Source organism: Procambarus clarkii, chromosome 31, assembly GCF_040958095.1.
Source record: "Procambarus clarkii isolate CNS0578487 chromosome 31, FALCON_Pclarkii_2.0, whole genome shotgun sequence".
NCBI lineage: Eukaryota > Metazoa > Arthropoda > Malacostraca > Decapoda > Cambaridae > Procambarus > Procambarus clarkii.
Window position 1 is genome coordinate 32,573,451 of NC_091180.1, and position 17,205 is coordinate 32,590,655.

A 17,205-nucleotide genomic window follows, 5' to 3' on the forward strand; every position below is an offset into this window, starting at 1 on the left:
TGAACAACCCGGCAATAATCCGGGACAGTGAACAACCCGGCAATAATCCGGGACAGTGAACAACCCGGCAATAAAAGTACAAACCCAATCTAACGCCCAGAGCCACGTGTTAACATGACCCTTTACGGTATATGGAAAACTTTATTCTCAAGGAAACGTTATTGTCTATAGCAACTTTGGCGGCTTAGAGTTCTTGGGGTCTGACGGCTGAATGGACAGCGCTCGGGATTCGTAGTAATAAGGGTTCGGGAATCGATCCCTCGACGGAGGCGGAAACAAATAGACAGTTTCTTTCACTCTAATGCTCCTGTTCACTTAGCAGTAAATAGGTACCTGGGAGTTAGACAGCTGCTATGGGCTACTTCCTGGGGATGTGTGGATGTGAAAAAAAATGGATTGATAGATTGACAGTTGAGAAGCGTGTCGAAAGAGCCAGAGTTCAACCCTCACAATCACAACTAGGTGAATACAACTAGGCGAGTAGACACCCCTGGCAGGTTACCTTGAGGTGCTTCCGGGGCTTAGCGTCCCCGCGGCCCGGTCGTCGACTAGGCCTCCTGGTTGCTGGACTGATCAACCAGGCTGTTAGACGCGGCTGCTCGCAGCCTGACGTATGAGTCACAGCCTGGTTGATCAGGTATCCTTTGGAGGTGCTTATGCAGTTCTCTCTTGAATACTGTGAGAGGTCGGCCAGTTATGCCCCTTATGTGTAGTGGAAGCGTGTTGAACAGTCTCGGGCCTCTGATGTTGATAGTTCTCTCTCAGAGTACCTGTTGCACCTCTGCTTTTCAACGGGATTATTCTGCACATCCTGCCATGTCTTCTGGTCTCATGTGGTGTTATTTCTGTGTGCAGGTTTGGGACCAGCCCCTCTAATATTTTCCACGTGTAAATTATTATGTATCTCTCCCGCCTGCGCTCAAGGGAGTACAGTTTTAGGCTCTTTAGTCGGTCCCAGTAATTTAGATGTTTTACTGAGTGGATTCTAGCAGTAAAGGATCTCTGCACGCTCTCCAAGTCAGCAATTTCTCCAGCTTTGAAAGGGGCTGTCATTGTGCAGCAGTACTCCACTCTAGAGAGCACAAGTGTTTTGAAAAGTATCATCATCGGTATAGCATCTCTAGTGTGAAAAGTTCTTGTTATCCAACCTGTCATTTTTCTTGCAGTTGTGACGGCTACTTTATTGTGTTCTTTAAAGGTAAGGTCTTCCGACATGAGTACACCCAGGTCCTTTACATTGCCTTTTCGTTCTATGTTATGATTTGCCTGAGTTTTGTGCGTGGTTTCCGTTTTTATATTTTCATTTTTTCCGTAGCGCATGAGCTGGAACTTATCCTCGTTAAACACCATATTAATTTCTGTAGCCAATAGAAAGACCTGATCTACATCTGACTGGAGGTTTGCCGTGTCCTCTATGTTGCCTACTCTCATGAAGATCCTAGTGTCATCTGCAAAGGATGATACAGTGCAATAGGTTGTGTTCTTGTCTATGTCCGATATGAGGATGAGAAAAAGTACTGGAGCAAGCACAGTACCCTGGGGGACTGAGCTCTTCACGTTTGATGGGCTGATTTTATTTTGTTGACTATTACACATTGGGTTCTGTTGGTCAGGAAATTGTAGATCCATCTGCTTATTTTCCCGGTAATTCCTTTTGAACGCATTTTATGTGCAATAACACCATGGTCACATTTATCAAAAGCTTTTGCGAAATCTGTGTAAATTACATCAGCGTTTTGTTTGTCTTCCATAGCATCTAATGCCATATCATAGTGGTCCAGCAACTGCGACAGGCAAGAGCGCCCTGTTCTGAAACCATGTTGTCCGGGGTTATGGAGATGCTGTGATTTCGTGTATTTTGTGATCTTACTTCTTAGCACTCTCTCTCAAAAATTTTTGATGTGCGATGTTAGTGCTATCGGTCTGTAATTTTTTGCCTCTGCCTTATTTCCTCCTTTATGGAGTGGTGCTATCTCTGCTGTTTTTAGTATATCAGGAATAACGCCAGTATCTAGGCTTTGTCTCCACAGAATGTGGAGGGCCTGCGATAGTGGTTTTTTACAGTTCTTGATGAATATAGAATTCCAAGGATCCGGGCCTGGTGCAGAGTGCATAAGCATACTGTTTATGGCTTCTTCAAAATCCAGTGGGGATAGGGTGACGTCTGATATATGATTTGATGTTGGTATCATATCCATGAAAAATTCATTTGGGTTATCAATCTTTAATGCGTTTAGTGGCTCGCTGAAAACAGAGTCGTACTGCTTCCTCAGTAACTCGCTCATTTCTTTGTTGTCATCGGTGAAAGTTCCATCTCCCTTTCGCAGGGGCCCGATACTAGATGTGGTTTTTTAACTTGATTTTGCATAGGAGAAAAAATATTTCGGATTTCTCTCTAATTCACTGATGGCCTTTTGCTCTCTTTGCCTCTCCTGGGTTTTGTATGATTCTTGTAGCTTGAGTTTAATTGTTTCTATTTCTCTACCTAACCTTCTTCGCCGTTCTTGAGATAGGACTTGATTGAGTTCTTGAGATTTCTAGTGCTACTGAACTTATTTTTTCTAGGCACTGGTTCAGGTTTGCATTTTCTAGCTGTTCTTCCCAGTTTATTTCTGTGAAGTCCTGGTTTATTTGCTCCCAGTTCATCTGTTTAGTATTGAAGTTGAATTTGCTGAAATCTCCTCCACCGGGAATCTGGACTGGTTTTGAAGGTCTATTCCCCATGGTTGTCAGAACTTCAATTAAGTTGTGATCGGAGTAACAGGTATTTGTGATCATTATGTTCCTGATCAATTCATCATTATTAGTGAAAATGAGGTCCAGCGTGTTCTCCTTCCTAGTTGGTCCTACTATTTGCTGGTTTAAGGCAAACCTATCGCACATCCGTAGCAGGTCATTTGCTAAATTTGCAATTTAGGCTACTTCCTGGTACTTTTTGCCTGGTACTCTTTGAGTACCCATACCTGGTACTCTCCCTGCTACTACCTAGCAGGGAGAGACGTATGGGCTCTTTACACCCATTAGTTCAAGCAAGGGAAACCTTGTCTCACAGGTTTAAAAGAATTCTATGACTGAGCAAAAAGCATTAACCAAGAAATAGAGAGATGGGCAGACTGCATTTTCTTGGAGTGTCAGAAAGATTTTGATTCAATATCCAATATGAGACTGTTCTGTAAGTTGGAAAAACAGGTTGTAGTAACAGGTAAGGAGCTCCAGTGGACGAAGGAGTACCTAAACAACAGGAAACGGAGTGTTACTGTGAGGGGAAGAGCCATCAGAGTGGCGAGATATCACCAGTGGAGTCCCACAGGGATCTGCACTCGGACCTATCCTGTTTCTCATATACGTAAAAGATCTACAAGAGGATATAGACTCATTCCTTTCAATGTTTTGGGGAGATTTGTGTGTGTGAGAGAGAAATATATGTAGCAGAAATGATAGAAGAAAACTAGATCAAGAGTCCATTTATAGACGGAGAGAAAGCTGGGGGTCCAAGAGCAAGCAACTCGATCCTGCAGTCACCAAAATTAAACAAAATCTACAACAAAGCAAATACAAGATAGAAACAAAGCAAAAAATACAGTCTCTTAGGATGAGTTCATTTGTGATTGCTCTCACGTTGTAGAGGACCGGTGAACATGCCTCATGACCTCATAGTCTCTTCCTATATACGTATCATTTTCTTACATTTTCCTCATTCCTGTTTACGACATTTCCTCTCTCATTTTCCCTCATGGGCTGGCTTTCCCAAAGAGTTCTGTTAACGAGGAACTCGACCCTTCACTCACACAGTTTGAATGTCTTGCTTTCCGACAAGTCTCTCATTATTTTGCTGGTTAATGAAACGTTATGTACTATTGTATAGAGTGCTAACCCTCCCTCCTACTGAGCTGGGAGGTGCCCCAATACCCCGCGGGGCACGGGGCTCCTACAGTCATTCTCAGGTGGACCTGATCACCTCCCTCACCTGTGTGACTTGAAGGCGGCGGGTGCAGGATTGTTATGCAACAAGGCACCTCTGGTCTGGTCCCACCTGGCTCCACGCACCTGTGGAAAAAAAGAAAAAAAAGTCAGAATGAGACGAAGGATTGATAACAGGAGTAGAGGAGGACGAATTAAGACAAATAAAGTTGAAAACACTTGCAAATACCTTGAAAAGTTGGAGAATCTGCAATGAGAGGAATTATAAATGAGAACAGAAAGTTGAGATAAATAAATTGACAGCTTTAGTAAATAGATTTAAGACTGTATAAGAAATACAGCAACAGTTGCCAGCAGCAGAAGGGCACATCAACACCAGAACTGGAAATAAGTTAGAGAATATATTTCCCAAACGGAGCATGAACAAAGGGAAATTAAAAAGTGACAAACAAACAAACAAACAAACAAACAAACAAACAAGGCCATTAAACATCACTGTAAAATAACAGGAGAACTATTTTACAAGAAATGAACAAACACAGTTAAGAGAAATATCTGGGAAGAGGAACGCAGAAAAATGTCTTGTAGACGCAGTAATAAATTTGGACCAAATAGATATAGTTAAGAACAATAATTATTGACAAAGCAAAAAACAATAAAAATGTGAAACCTACGAAAAGGGAAAATGAACGACAAAAATGTTGTGAACATTTTTGGGCTAAGAGGTTCAAGTTCAAGTAAGTTCATTGAGAAAAGAAAGTTCATCTCAAAAAGGATAGAGCAACTATCCATTGATTTGGTGGAGGTGGGGTCCATTGATTGTTTCAAGCGTGGGTTGGACATGAATATGAGTGATTGTAGTTGTTGTTGTATAAGATTCGCTACTTGGAACAAAAAGTTCCAAGTAGCACGGGCTATGGTGAGCCCGTAGTGGACTTACCTGGCACAGGAGCGGGGCAAGTAGCACGGGCTATGGTGAGCCCGTAGTGGACTTACCTGGCACAGGAGCGGGGCAAGTAGCACGGGCTATGGTGAGCCCGTAGTGGACTTACCTGGCACAGGAGCGGGGCAAGTAGCACGGGCTATGGTGAGCCCGTAGTGGACTTACCTGGCACAGGAGTGGGGCAAGTAGCACGGGCTATGATGAGCCCGTAGTGGACTTACCTGGCACAGGAGCGGGGCAAGTAGCACGGGCTATGGTGAGCCCGTAGTGGACTTACCTGGCACAGGAGCGGGGCAAGTAGCACGGGCTATGGTGAGCCCGTAGTGGACTTACCTGGCACAGGAGCGCGGCTGTAACTTCATTGTATATATATGAGTGGGATTGGGTGGTTACAAATAGGAGCTGCCTCGTATGGGCCAATAGGCCCTCTGCAGTTACCTTCATTCCAATGTTCTTATGTTCTTAGCTCAGTCTACTTCCACCCTGGCGTGGACATAGGAGCCACGAGAGAAACCAGACTAAATCACAGCCTACAAACAACGGAAGAAATATTTAACAAAGCTGGTTGTTGTTGTTAAAGATTCGCTACTTGGAACAAAGTTCCAAGTAGCTACGGGCTGCTTCCCGGGGGATGTGTAACAAAAAGGAGGCCGGGTCGAGGACCGGGCCGCGGGGACGCTAAGCCCCGAAATCATCTCAAGATAACGAAACCAGCTGCGCATGTATCCCTCAAATGAAAATAAGCTCAGGAGCATTATATATATATATATATTTATATATGTGAAAGATAATATCTACATTAACACGTCACAAGCTTACTCAACAAGCACTGTGACTCAAGCTCCACCTATCATAAGATACTTTAAATTTGTTCTGTGTTAAGAGGACCTTCTAACACGCTCCTCGGCCGCCCGGCAAGTCATACTCACCCTCGTGCAGAGCAAACAAGGCATCCAGTTTCGTTTACTACCAATTAGAAGGAGGCGAGATGCCGGAGATTTGAATTATTTAGGATTTGGAATGGGACGGTGGGAAAGGAATGGTGTCCAACCACTTGGGGGGAAGGAAGTGAGGGTGAGCGTTGCAGCAAAGATGGCGCATCGACTCAGGAAGGAGGCGATGAAATCCCACCAAATACTCCAGATGCAGCGACACCTGGTTTTGTGTAATTTGATTGGTCGGATGCGGAGGGGTGTATCCAGTCTGACCAATCAGAGAGCGCCCCTGGCGTGACGTAGTGTTACGTCAGAGCTCGAGATTCTAGGCGGGAAGTTCGCCAGCTGTCAGTAGCCCCCCAGGGAACAAGGTGATAGGTCGCGTCACACGTCGGTCCCACAAATGTGAAGTTTAAGCCAGCAGAAAGAACATTACGCTACGCAGTACTAGAGAGGCACCGTAGAGGAGTTACTGGTCAACTTCTAGAGGAAGACTAGGAGAACTGGACCGTGACAAGAGATCTCAAGGAACTCCGTGACATCGGCACTCCTGCGTGTCTTAAGAGGCGGTGCTGGGGGATCGAGCGTCGATCCGCAGGTCACTCCAAGTGGAGGATACTGGGAAGAGCATTTGGGTAGCAATCCCAGTCAACTTGTCTCGGCAGCAGAGACAATTTGACTGTCGAGACTTGGCAAGTCCTCTTCTTCAGGACCCGTAGAAGGTCCTACCCCGCATCATATATACTAAAGGAGAGAATATGTTTTAGTCGGTTCGTCTATCTGTTCAAAACTGACAGACAAACCGATCAAAAGTCTCAGTTAAGTATATATATGTGAGACTATGCATACTTAACTGAGACTCTTAGCCTTACCCAAATTTGTAGGGACAATGGTCTGGGGTATGGGATGAACATAGGATAGTCGGGGTTGCCATAATTTAAAGGAGAACAGCGTGCCAGGGGTCACATTCAGACCCCCACCACGATTTTTTTTTAGCACTGCCCGTCAGCTACTCAGTTAAAGATTTTCAAAACAAACTTTAAGACAAAAGTTCGTATAGTAATTTGCACAATTATTCACCGATCTCCGGAAAATTAACCGAAATGTCCTGCTAGCAATAATTTGCCCATAATTACATAAAACAGATGACTGTACTACAGCTCAAAGGTTCCTTAAGCCAGAGTCATTTACCAGAACAAGGAGTAACTATGTTTTCTTAAGTATTTCACACTACTGAGCTCCTTTTAATGGCGACCGCTACATTTGACAATTACATTTTTTACGAAAGACAGAGACAGAGACAAAGACACAGATAGACAGAGAGACAAAGCAGCCCATCCTCCAGTCTAGACAGTACTTATAGTAAACATGTGGACTATCGTACAAATATTGATGTAATGGAAAATAAGAAAGCAGAATTTGGTACTAATGAATTTCAACGAACTGGAAAATTGTTTGTATTTATGATGACCAGACCACACATCAGAAGATGAGGAGACCACGACGTTTCGGTCCGTCCTGGACCATTATGTGGTCCAGGACGGACCGAAACGTCGTCATCTCTCCATCTACTGGTGTATGGTTTTGGTCATCATATCTTCAGCCCCGTTTTCTATTTAAGTACCAAACCACACCCAGCAAGCACACTCTTCCTGGGGCTTGTGTGTGCGAATAGTCTCATGACGGAACTTTTGAGTAACGCTGAAAATTTTAGAGTCGAGGATTGTCCGAGTTGTCCCAGTTTTGTCCTGCCTGTCCCCCAGTTCTCCAGGGGCCAGATTTACGAAGCAGTTACGCAAGCACTTACGAACCAGGGGCCAGATTCATGAAGCTATTACGCAAGCACTTACGAACCTGGGGCCAGATTCACGAAGCAGTTACGCAAGCACTTACGAACCTGGGGCCAGATTCACGAAGCAGTTACGCAAGCACTTACGAACGTGTACATCTTTCCTCAGTCTTTGACGGCTTTGGTTACATTTATTAAACAGTTTACAAGCATGAAAACTTGCCAATCAACTGTTGTTATTGTTATAAACAGCCTCCTGGTGCTTCGCAGCTCATTAACTGTTTAATTATTGTAAACAAAGCCGCCAAAGATTGAGAAAAGATGTACAGACTCGTAAGTGCTTGCGTAACTGCTTCGTGAATCTGGCCCCAGGTTCGTAAGTGCTTGCGTAACTGCTTCGTGAATCTGGCCCCTGGGGTTCATCAGTGCTTGCGTAACTGCTTCGTGAATCTGGCCCCAGGTTCGTAAGTGCTTGCGCAATAGCTTCGTGAATCTGGCCCCAGGTTCGTAAGTGCTTGCGTAACTGCTTCATGAATCTGGCCCCTGGTTCGTAAGTGCTTGCATAACTGCTTCGTGAATCTGGCCCCAGGTTCGTAAGTGCTTGCGTAGCAGCTTCGTGACTCTGGCCGCAGATCTTCACAGCTGGCTCAGCACTCGGGAAACACAAACCGGGACGGATTGGCCCGCCTCTTTGACAGCCTCGTGTGCAGGGGGATTTTTATTTTTTTTGTTCATGAATCCGGGAAACCCTAAAACACACTGTGCAGAGGAAGCTCTGATGTCACGCCCCAGAAGGCTCTCACAACATGTGTGCTCCACAACTTTCTGGTTCATCTTTTACAACTGTAACAACTTTTACAACTATCTGGTTTAATAACTATCATATAGTTATTAAATATATATATATAATTCTATTTATTTAAATATATATATAATTCTAATTCTATATATATATATATATATATATATATATATATATATATATATATATATATATATATATATATATATATATATATAGAATTATATATACAGTTATATATAATTCTATTTACAACTATCTGGTTCATCTTTTACAACTTTAACAACTTTTACAACTAAGTGGTTTAATCTTTTACAACTTTTCGCAATCACGTGAATATTTTTAGTAAAGGTTTTGGTTAAATCTTCATCTTGTTTAATTTTTTTCATGTAGGTAAAGAGCTCTTATCATCCAGTAAAGAGACCGGATCATCTAGTAAAGAGTCCATATCATCCAGTAAAGAGTCTGTATCATCCAGTAAAGAGACCATATCATCCAGTAAAGAGACCATATTATCCAGTAAAGAGACCATATCATCCAGTAAAGAGACCATATTATCCAGTAAAGAGACCATATCATCCAGTAAAAGAGTCCATATCATCCAGTAAAGAGACCATATCATCCAGTAAAGAGTCCATATCATCCAGTAGAGACCATATCATCCAGTAAAGAGACCATATCATCCAGTAGAGACCATATCATCCAGTAAAGAGACCATATCATCCAGTAAAGAGACCATATCATCCAGTAAAGAGTCCATATCATCCAGTAGAGACCATATCATCCAGTAAAGAGTCCATATCATCCAGTAGAGACCATATCATCCAGTAAAGAGACCATATCATCCAGTAAAGAGACCATATCATCCAGTAAAGAGACCATATCATCCAGTAAAGAGTCCATATCATCCAGTAAAGAGACCATATCATCCAGTAAAGAGACCATATCATCCAGTAAAGAGTCCATATCATCCAGTAAAGAGACCATATCATCCAGTAAAGAGTCCATATCATCCAGTAAAGAGACCATATCATCCAGTAAAGAGACCATATCATCCAGTAAAGAGACCATATCATCCAGTAAAGAGACCATATCATCCAGTAAAGAGTCCATATCATCCAGTAAAGAGACCATATCATCCAGTAAAGAGACCATATCATCCAGTAAAGAGACCATATCATCCAGTAAAGAGTCCATATCATCCAGTAAAGAGACCATATCATCCAGTAAAGAGTCCATATCATCCAGTAAAGAGACCATATCATCCAGTAAAGAGTCCATATCATCCAGTAAAGAGACCATATCATCCAGTAAAGAGTCCATATCATCCAGTAAAGAGTCCATATCATCCAGTAAAGAGACCATATCGTCCAGTAAAGAGACCATATCATCCAGTAAAGAGTGTCATCTACCTTTACCTATCAATCACCTCTCGACACAGTCATCAATCAACCTGTCACCCTAATAGAGCGTCGCTTTTTGACGTCCATTCTACCTAAGGCCAAGAACTGTCGTACTAGAAAATGGAAGCGGCTTGCGAAATTGCAGCCCGTCCTCCAAACAAAGACCCACAGACTATTCCATCCACCCGCCAACCCCAGGTGTTTATGAATGAAAAACGGTTTACACACGACTCACAACTGATGACGTTCGAACACTTCCATAACAAGTGCTTCACTGACGACTTGTGTTCGAACCACAACGCTGTAAATGCTTCACCCACGTACTACAAATACAAATAATCGCCAACAGAACCTAAACACCTAACCTAACCTAACCTAACCAATATATACACAATATGCTAATATATTATAATATTAATTTATATTTGAGAAAATTCCTGTTTTGAATGAACATGTAAAAATTTATGAATGCGTCTGTGGGGTCGACCGCTGGATGGAATGAACTTGAGTCGTGGATGGGTTGGATTTTCTTGATTTTTCAAGTGTTTTCAATGAACAGCATGATTGATTAACAAGTCAGTTTGTGAACGAGGCCTTTTGAGGTCAGATTACTAAGGAGTATCACTCAAACTGCCTTCGGTACCTGGGGTCAGCCACCAGGCCTTCGGTACCTGGGGTCAGCCACCAGGCCTTCGGTACCTGGGGTCAGCCACCAGGCCTTCGGTACCTGGGGTCAGCCACCAGGCCTTCGGTACCTGGGATCAGCCACCAGGCCTGCGGTACCTGGGGTGAATCACCGTTCATCCCACCATGACAGAGTCTTCCCCTGTCAGTTAACTTCAGGATGACTGCGGACTCTCGAGTAAGGCGTCATAATATTACAATGGACTGCTGCGGTAGTGTAACAAGGAGGGGGGACTGATGTATGCTCGGTCATAACTCTCTGATGGCGTAATATCTACTTTTAGGAGTGATAAGTCGATGCCCTCATGGTCTTGCTCAGACGCGGCTGATAGTACATATTCCGGTGATTTCCTTGTCAGGGGTACTGTCAGACCTGGCTGGTACTGCCAGCCAGGTAGATGTAGACACTGCTACCAGCCAGGTAGATGTAGAGACATGGGCCAGCCAGGACACTGCAACACTATCTACCAGCACACAGATGATTCAACACGTAAGTTCGAAGGTTTGAACAGGTAGTGCAATTTCCTTCCTGCTCCCCCCCTCTACCCCCTCCCACCTACCCCCCCCCCCCCCGCTCTCCTCCCACTCACCCCCTCCCCCTCCTCCTTCCCCCCTCCCTCCCACCGCCCTACCAGGCAGGGGGTCTGAAGGGGAACTTTCGGGAGAAAGCGCCAAGCCATTACGACTATATAGCACTTGGAAGGGGTCAGGATAAGGATTTGGGATGGAAGGGGGGGGGAAGGAATGGTGCCCAACCACTTGTGGACGGTCGGGGATTGAACGCCGACCTGCATGAAATAAGTAATGAGGTTGGCATTAAGTTAGGATACGTAAGGTCAGGTATCATAGGCCTGGTGGCTGACCCCAGGTACTGCAGGCCTGGTGGCTGACCCCAGGTACCACAGACCTGGTGGCTGACCCCAGGTACCACAGACCCGGTGGCTGACCCCAGGTACTGCAGGCCTGGTGGCTGAGCCCAGGTACCACAGACCTGGTGGCTGACCCCAGGTACGAAAGACCCGGTGGCTGACCCCAGGTACTGCAGGCCTGGTGGCTGACCCCAGGTACCACAGACCTGGTGGCTGACCCCAGGTACCACAGGCCTGGTGGCTGACCCCAGGTACCAAAGACCTGGTGGCTGACCCCAGGCACCAAAGGCCTGGTGGCTGACCCCAGGTACCACAGACCTGGTGGCTGACCCCAGGTACCAAAGACCTGGTGGCTGACCCCAGGTACTGCAGGCCTGGTGGCTGACCCCAGGTACCACAGACCTGGTGGCTGACCCCAGGTACCACAGACCCGGTGGCTGACCCCAGGTACTGCAGGCCTGGTGGCTGACCCCAGGTACCACAGACCTGGTGGCTGAGCCCAGGTACCACAGGCCTGGTGGCTGACCCCAGGTACCAAAGACCTGGTGGCTGACCCCAGGTACCAGAGGCCTGGTGGCTGACCCCAGGTACCACAGACCTGGTGGCTGACCCCAGGTACCACAGGCCTGGTGGCTGACCCCAGGTACCACAGACCTGGTGGCTGACCCCAGGTACCACAGACCTGGTGGCTGACCCCAGGTACCAGAGGCCTGGTGGCTGACCCCAGGTACCACAGACCTGGTGGCTGACCCCAGGTCCCGCAGGCCTGGTGGCTGACCCCAGGTACCACAGGCCTGGTGGCTGACCCCAGGTACCACAGGCCTGGTGGCTGACCCCAGGTACCACAGGCCTGGTGGCTGACCCCAGGTACTGCAGGCCTGGTGGCTGACCCCAGGTACCACAGACCTGGTGGCTGACCCCAGGTACCGCAGGCCTGGTGGCTGACCCCAGGTACTACAGGCCTGGTGGTTGACCCCAGGTACCACAGGCCTGGTGGCTGTCCCCAGGTACCACAGACCTGGTGGCTGACCCCAGGTACCACAGACCTGGTGGCTGACCCCAGGTACCAGAGGCCTGGTGGCTGACCCCAGGTACCACAGACCTGGTGGCTGACCCCAGGTCCCGCAGGCCTGGTGGCTGACCCCAGGTACCACAGGCCTGGTGGCTGACCCCAGGTACCACAGGCCTGGTGGCTGACCCCAGGTACCACAGGCCTGGTGGCTGACCCCAGGTACCACAGGCCTGGTGGCTGACCCCAGGTACCACAGACCCGGTGGCTGACCCCAGGTACCACAGACCCGGTGGCTGACCCCAGGTACCACAGACCTGGTGGCTGACCCCAGGTACCGCAGGCCTGGTGGCTGACCCCAGGTACCACAGACCCGGTGGCTGACCCCAGGTACCACAGACCCGGTGGCTGACCCCAGGTACCACAGACCTGGTGGCTGACCCCAGGTACCGCAGACCTGGTGGCTGACCCCAGGTACCACAGACCCGGTGGCTGACCCCAGGTACCACAGACCCGGTGGCTGACCCCAGGTACCACAGACCCGGTGGCTGACCCCAGGTACCACAGACCCGGTGGCTGACCCCAGGTACCACAGGCCTGGTGGCTGACCCCAGGTACCACAGGCCTGGTGGCTGACCCCAGGTACCACAGACCCGGTGGCTGACCCCAGGTACCACAGACCTGGTGGCTGACCCCAAACAGAGATACTGTTGCATCACATTACAACAAAAACAAATACCTTCTGCATCGTACACATGCTGCCACTACCTTCCTCAACACTGCCACCAGTAACAGCCTGCTGGATCTTACTCTAGCTACTCCCCCCAGCCCCCCCACACCCCCCAGCTTGTCTGGAATCACCTTCGAATCGACACTTTCCCCCATCTGGCATTTACCTTGGCGGTCCCTATAACTAAAGACATGTTTATTTAACCTTACAATCACTCAGCTGCCATTCACTCACTCACTCACTCACTCACTCACTCACTCACTCACTCACTCACTCACTCACTCACTCACTCACTCACTCACTCACTCACTCACTCACTCACTCCACCTCATCACTCGCTTATGACAAAACTTCCCTGCCCAAACAGTTCGAAGTTTGAGAGGTGCTCACAGGATCCGGATTAACCCGCACAACCGGACGCAAGAATCCCAACTTGGAAATCACCACCGTTTAACCGGAAATATTAATCACATTACGAGGTATATGTATTTAGGTCTGGGTGAAGGGATTATGCAAACAGCGCCCCCCCCCCACCCCCCACCAGGGTCATGCAACCCCCCCCCCCAACCCCCCAACCCCCACCAGGGTCATGCAACCCCCCACCCCCCACCAGGGTCATGCAACCCCCCCCCCACCCCCCACCAGGGTCATGCAACCCCCCCCTTGTTGCACGGCTCAACCTTATGCAACACTGGTGAGGAGCAGGTGGAGTGAGGAGAGTCCAGGAGAGAGAGACTCACGTCTGGAAAGTCCCGCTACTGTTGTTGATGTGGACTTTCCAGCTGGGAAAGTTTCCTCAGGGGGGGAGGGGGGCAGTTGTATGGAGAGTCCGTAATGGCATGAGATGATAGGAGTTCTGTTGTTGTTCTTGGTCAAGGAGAACACAAGGATTATTGTTGTGCCGAGAACACGATTGTTCAAGGTCGCAAGCACTCTACAAGTCATGAATATTCGTCATCCTTATAGACATTTTTCACCTGCATTGAGAAGGATATCAGCTTCTTTATGTTATATATTTATTTATGTCAATAAATAAATCAATTTATTTATTGATTTATATGTCAGGAGTGCAGACTTCGTCAGGGTTGCCATAAGTGTATATTTTACAGGATATCAAAGCCAACAATTACATACCCTGAGGATACCTGGGGAGGGTTTCTACAGTTCTTCTGCTCCCCGAACCTGTGATATCTTGGTCCACCAGGCTGTTGCTTGGAGCGGCCCGCAGACCCACATACCCACTACAGCCTGGTTGGTCCGGCACTCCTTGCAAGAACTTATCTAAGTGCTTCTTGAAGGTTTCCACTTTTGTTCCAGCAATATTTCTAATACTTGCTGGGAGGGTGTTGAACAGCCGTGGACCTCTGATGTTCAGACAGTGTTCTCTGATTGCGCCTTTGGCACCTCTACTCTTCTCTGATGCTATTCTGCATTTCCTTCCTTTCGTTCCCTTAAGTTGTTTTTATATTGTGCAGGTTTCGAACCTGGCCTTGTAGTACCTTCCATGTGTGTATTAGTTTATACCTCTCGTTTCTTCTCTGGAGAGCACATTTTGAGAGCTTTTAGACGGTCCCAATAATTTAGATGCTTTATCTCGTCTATGCGTGCCGTATATGTTCTCTGTATTCCCTCTATTTCAGAGATCTTTACCGCTCTTAAAAGGGAAGTGAGTACCAAGCAATACTCAAGACGGGACAGCATCAGTGATTTAAATAGCATTAGCATTTGCTGCGGAGTCTCTGGATGTGAACGTTCTCATAATGCATCCTATCATTGTCCTGGCCGCCGCTATATTTGCTCGGTTATGTTCACTAAATGTCAGGTCGTCAGACATCGTAATTCCCAGATTTTTAACATGTTGCTTTCCTTCTATGAGTAGATCTGAGTGTGTCCTGTACCCTGTGCTTCGTTTAAGTTCCTCGTTTCCACCATACCTCAGTACCTGGAACTTATCACCGTTAAACATCATGTTATTTTCCGTCGCCCAGTCAAAGCCATTGTTAATATCGGCTTGCAGTTTTTCAGTGTCTTCCACAGCGGTAGTTTTCATCGTGATTTTTTAATCATCTGCAAAGGATGACACGAAGCTGTGAGTAGCATTTTTGTCTATATCTCATACGTGAATGAGAGAAAATGAGAAACTTCTCATTTTGAGATAACATGAGAGAAATTGAGAAGAGAAACGTCATATGCCTCGCTGTTACCCTTTGCTTTTGACAGAAAATTGGAAATCCAACACCCCACTTTGCCCGTTATTCCTATTGATCTCATTTTAGAAGTTATCCCTCCATGGCGAGACTTATCAGATATCAAATACCTTTGCAAAGGCTTAGTAAACAACATTTGCATTTTGTTCTTCATAATTCTTCCGTGATTTTGTTACAACCTATTTATACCTTTGGTTATATTTAGTGTCCAGGTTAGGAACTGACAGGGCCAGGCCTCTGGATGGCTAGGCTCTCCCATCTCACCTGAGGTCTGATGAAAACCTTTTATGCCCCCTTATGTAATACTTTTTTGCGCTACCGCTCACAGGGCAAGCAGGTATGGGGTGCACAATAAACAACAGCCGCCGCAATAATCAAAATCCCACCGCTGGCCTCCTGCTCCAAGTTACGTCGATTATGATTCATGAGTCAAGATGCAACTTCATGATTCACACCGAGTTGGAACTCGAAGCTCAAGTATCAAGTGTCAACTGTGTGTCTCTCCAAACCAACGCTGCCCTCCCCCTCCCAACACACACACAAACACACACACACACACACACACACACACACACACACACACACACACACACACACACACACAAAGGGTTGACGGTTGAGAGGCGGGACCAAAGAGCCAGAGCTCAACCCTCGCAAACACAACTAGGTGAGTACAACTAGGTGAGTACACACACACACATACACAGTTTTTTTGTAGTTTCAAAGCGTTATATGACAAAGAGTGCTGGGAAGACGGGACACCACGAGCGTAGCTCTCATCCTGTAACTACACTTAGGTAATTACACACAAACACACACACACACACACACACACACACACACACACACACACACACACACACACACACACACACACACACACATAGGAGGCTGGCTGACTCCATACACAGTTTCAAGTGTAGATATGACAGAGTGCAGTAGGCTCAGGAATCTGTACACCAGTTGATTAACAGTTGAGAGGCGGGACCAAAGAGCCAGAGCTCAGCCCCCGCAAGCACAACTGGGTGAGTACATACACATACATGGTAGTGTGCCTGGTATTATGGAACTCAAATATTAATGAAACTATTCATTCTTCAACACGTTTCTGCAAATACGAGAAATAGTTCTTAGAAGTTTACAAGATGTAACGCTCTCCCTCTCTCCCTCTCTCTCTCTCTCTCTCTCTCTCTCTCTCTCTCTCTCTCTCTCTCTCTCTCTCTCTGGTACACAGTACCCTCCTGGACCCCACCAACGCTGCACAGTACTGTTACGCCTCACCCGTAATCAGTCACACCTTCCACTGTTGATTACATCATGCAGGGGGCAAGGAGTTCACCATCTCAGACAGTGAGATCACCATCCTGGATAACCACTGGTGCAGGTGGATCAGTTTGCACGTGTTTGTATCAATATTCCAAAGACTGGCTGGGGGGGAGGGGGAGGGGGGAGGGGGTGGGGGGTGGGGGGAGGGGGGAGGGGGGAGGGGGAGGGGAGCTTGACCCTCCTCTTTCGTAAACGTGTGATGGGGTGTTGGGGGGAGGGGAAGATGACGGGGCCTTTCGTTGGGGGGTGATGGTAATTTTGGCTAGGGTGAATGATGGTACTTGGACTTAATGGTGCATTTGGCGGCGGTGTACCTTTGCGGTGAGCTAAGGGGGGGGGGGTCTAACATATCCTATTTTCACACACAAAATATCCTGCTGATTATATTAGTACATTTCTTGACACAATTATGGAGAGTGGGAGGAGGTATGGAGGGAAAGCCACCCCCAGGAGCGGCACTAACAGAGACGCAGCACACTACAAGCACATGCCCGCACATCACACAAGCAATCACATCAAGCGGATGCTGTCACCTCCTGTAACATACAGAGAACTCATCACCAGATTACCTTCAGAATCTTCCCACA

The 17,205-nt window shown here is 47.0% G+C and overlaps 1 protein-coding gene across 2 annotated transcripts in view; it reads right to left on the reverse strand.

Annotated features, from left to right (window-relative positions):
• The window catches only part of LOC138349873 (uncharacterized), a 315,021-nt gene that overhangs the window by 200,540 nt on the left and 97,276 nt on the right, over nt 1-17,205 (reverse strand). Inside the window, exon 2 of one of the 2 annotated variants that reach the window (XM_069334698.1) lies at nt 3,968-4,047. The exons of the other annotated variant lie outside the window; for it this stretch is intronic. Coding sequence (XP_069190799.1) covers nt 3,968-4,047 — 80 coding nt within the window. The remainder of the gene's footprint in view (nt 1-3,967; nt 4,048-17,205) is intronic. 2 annotated transcript variants of the gene reach the window in all.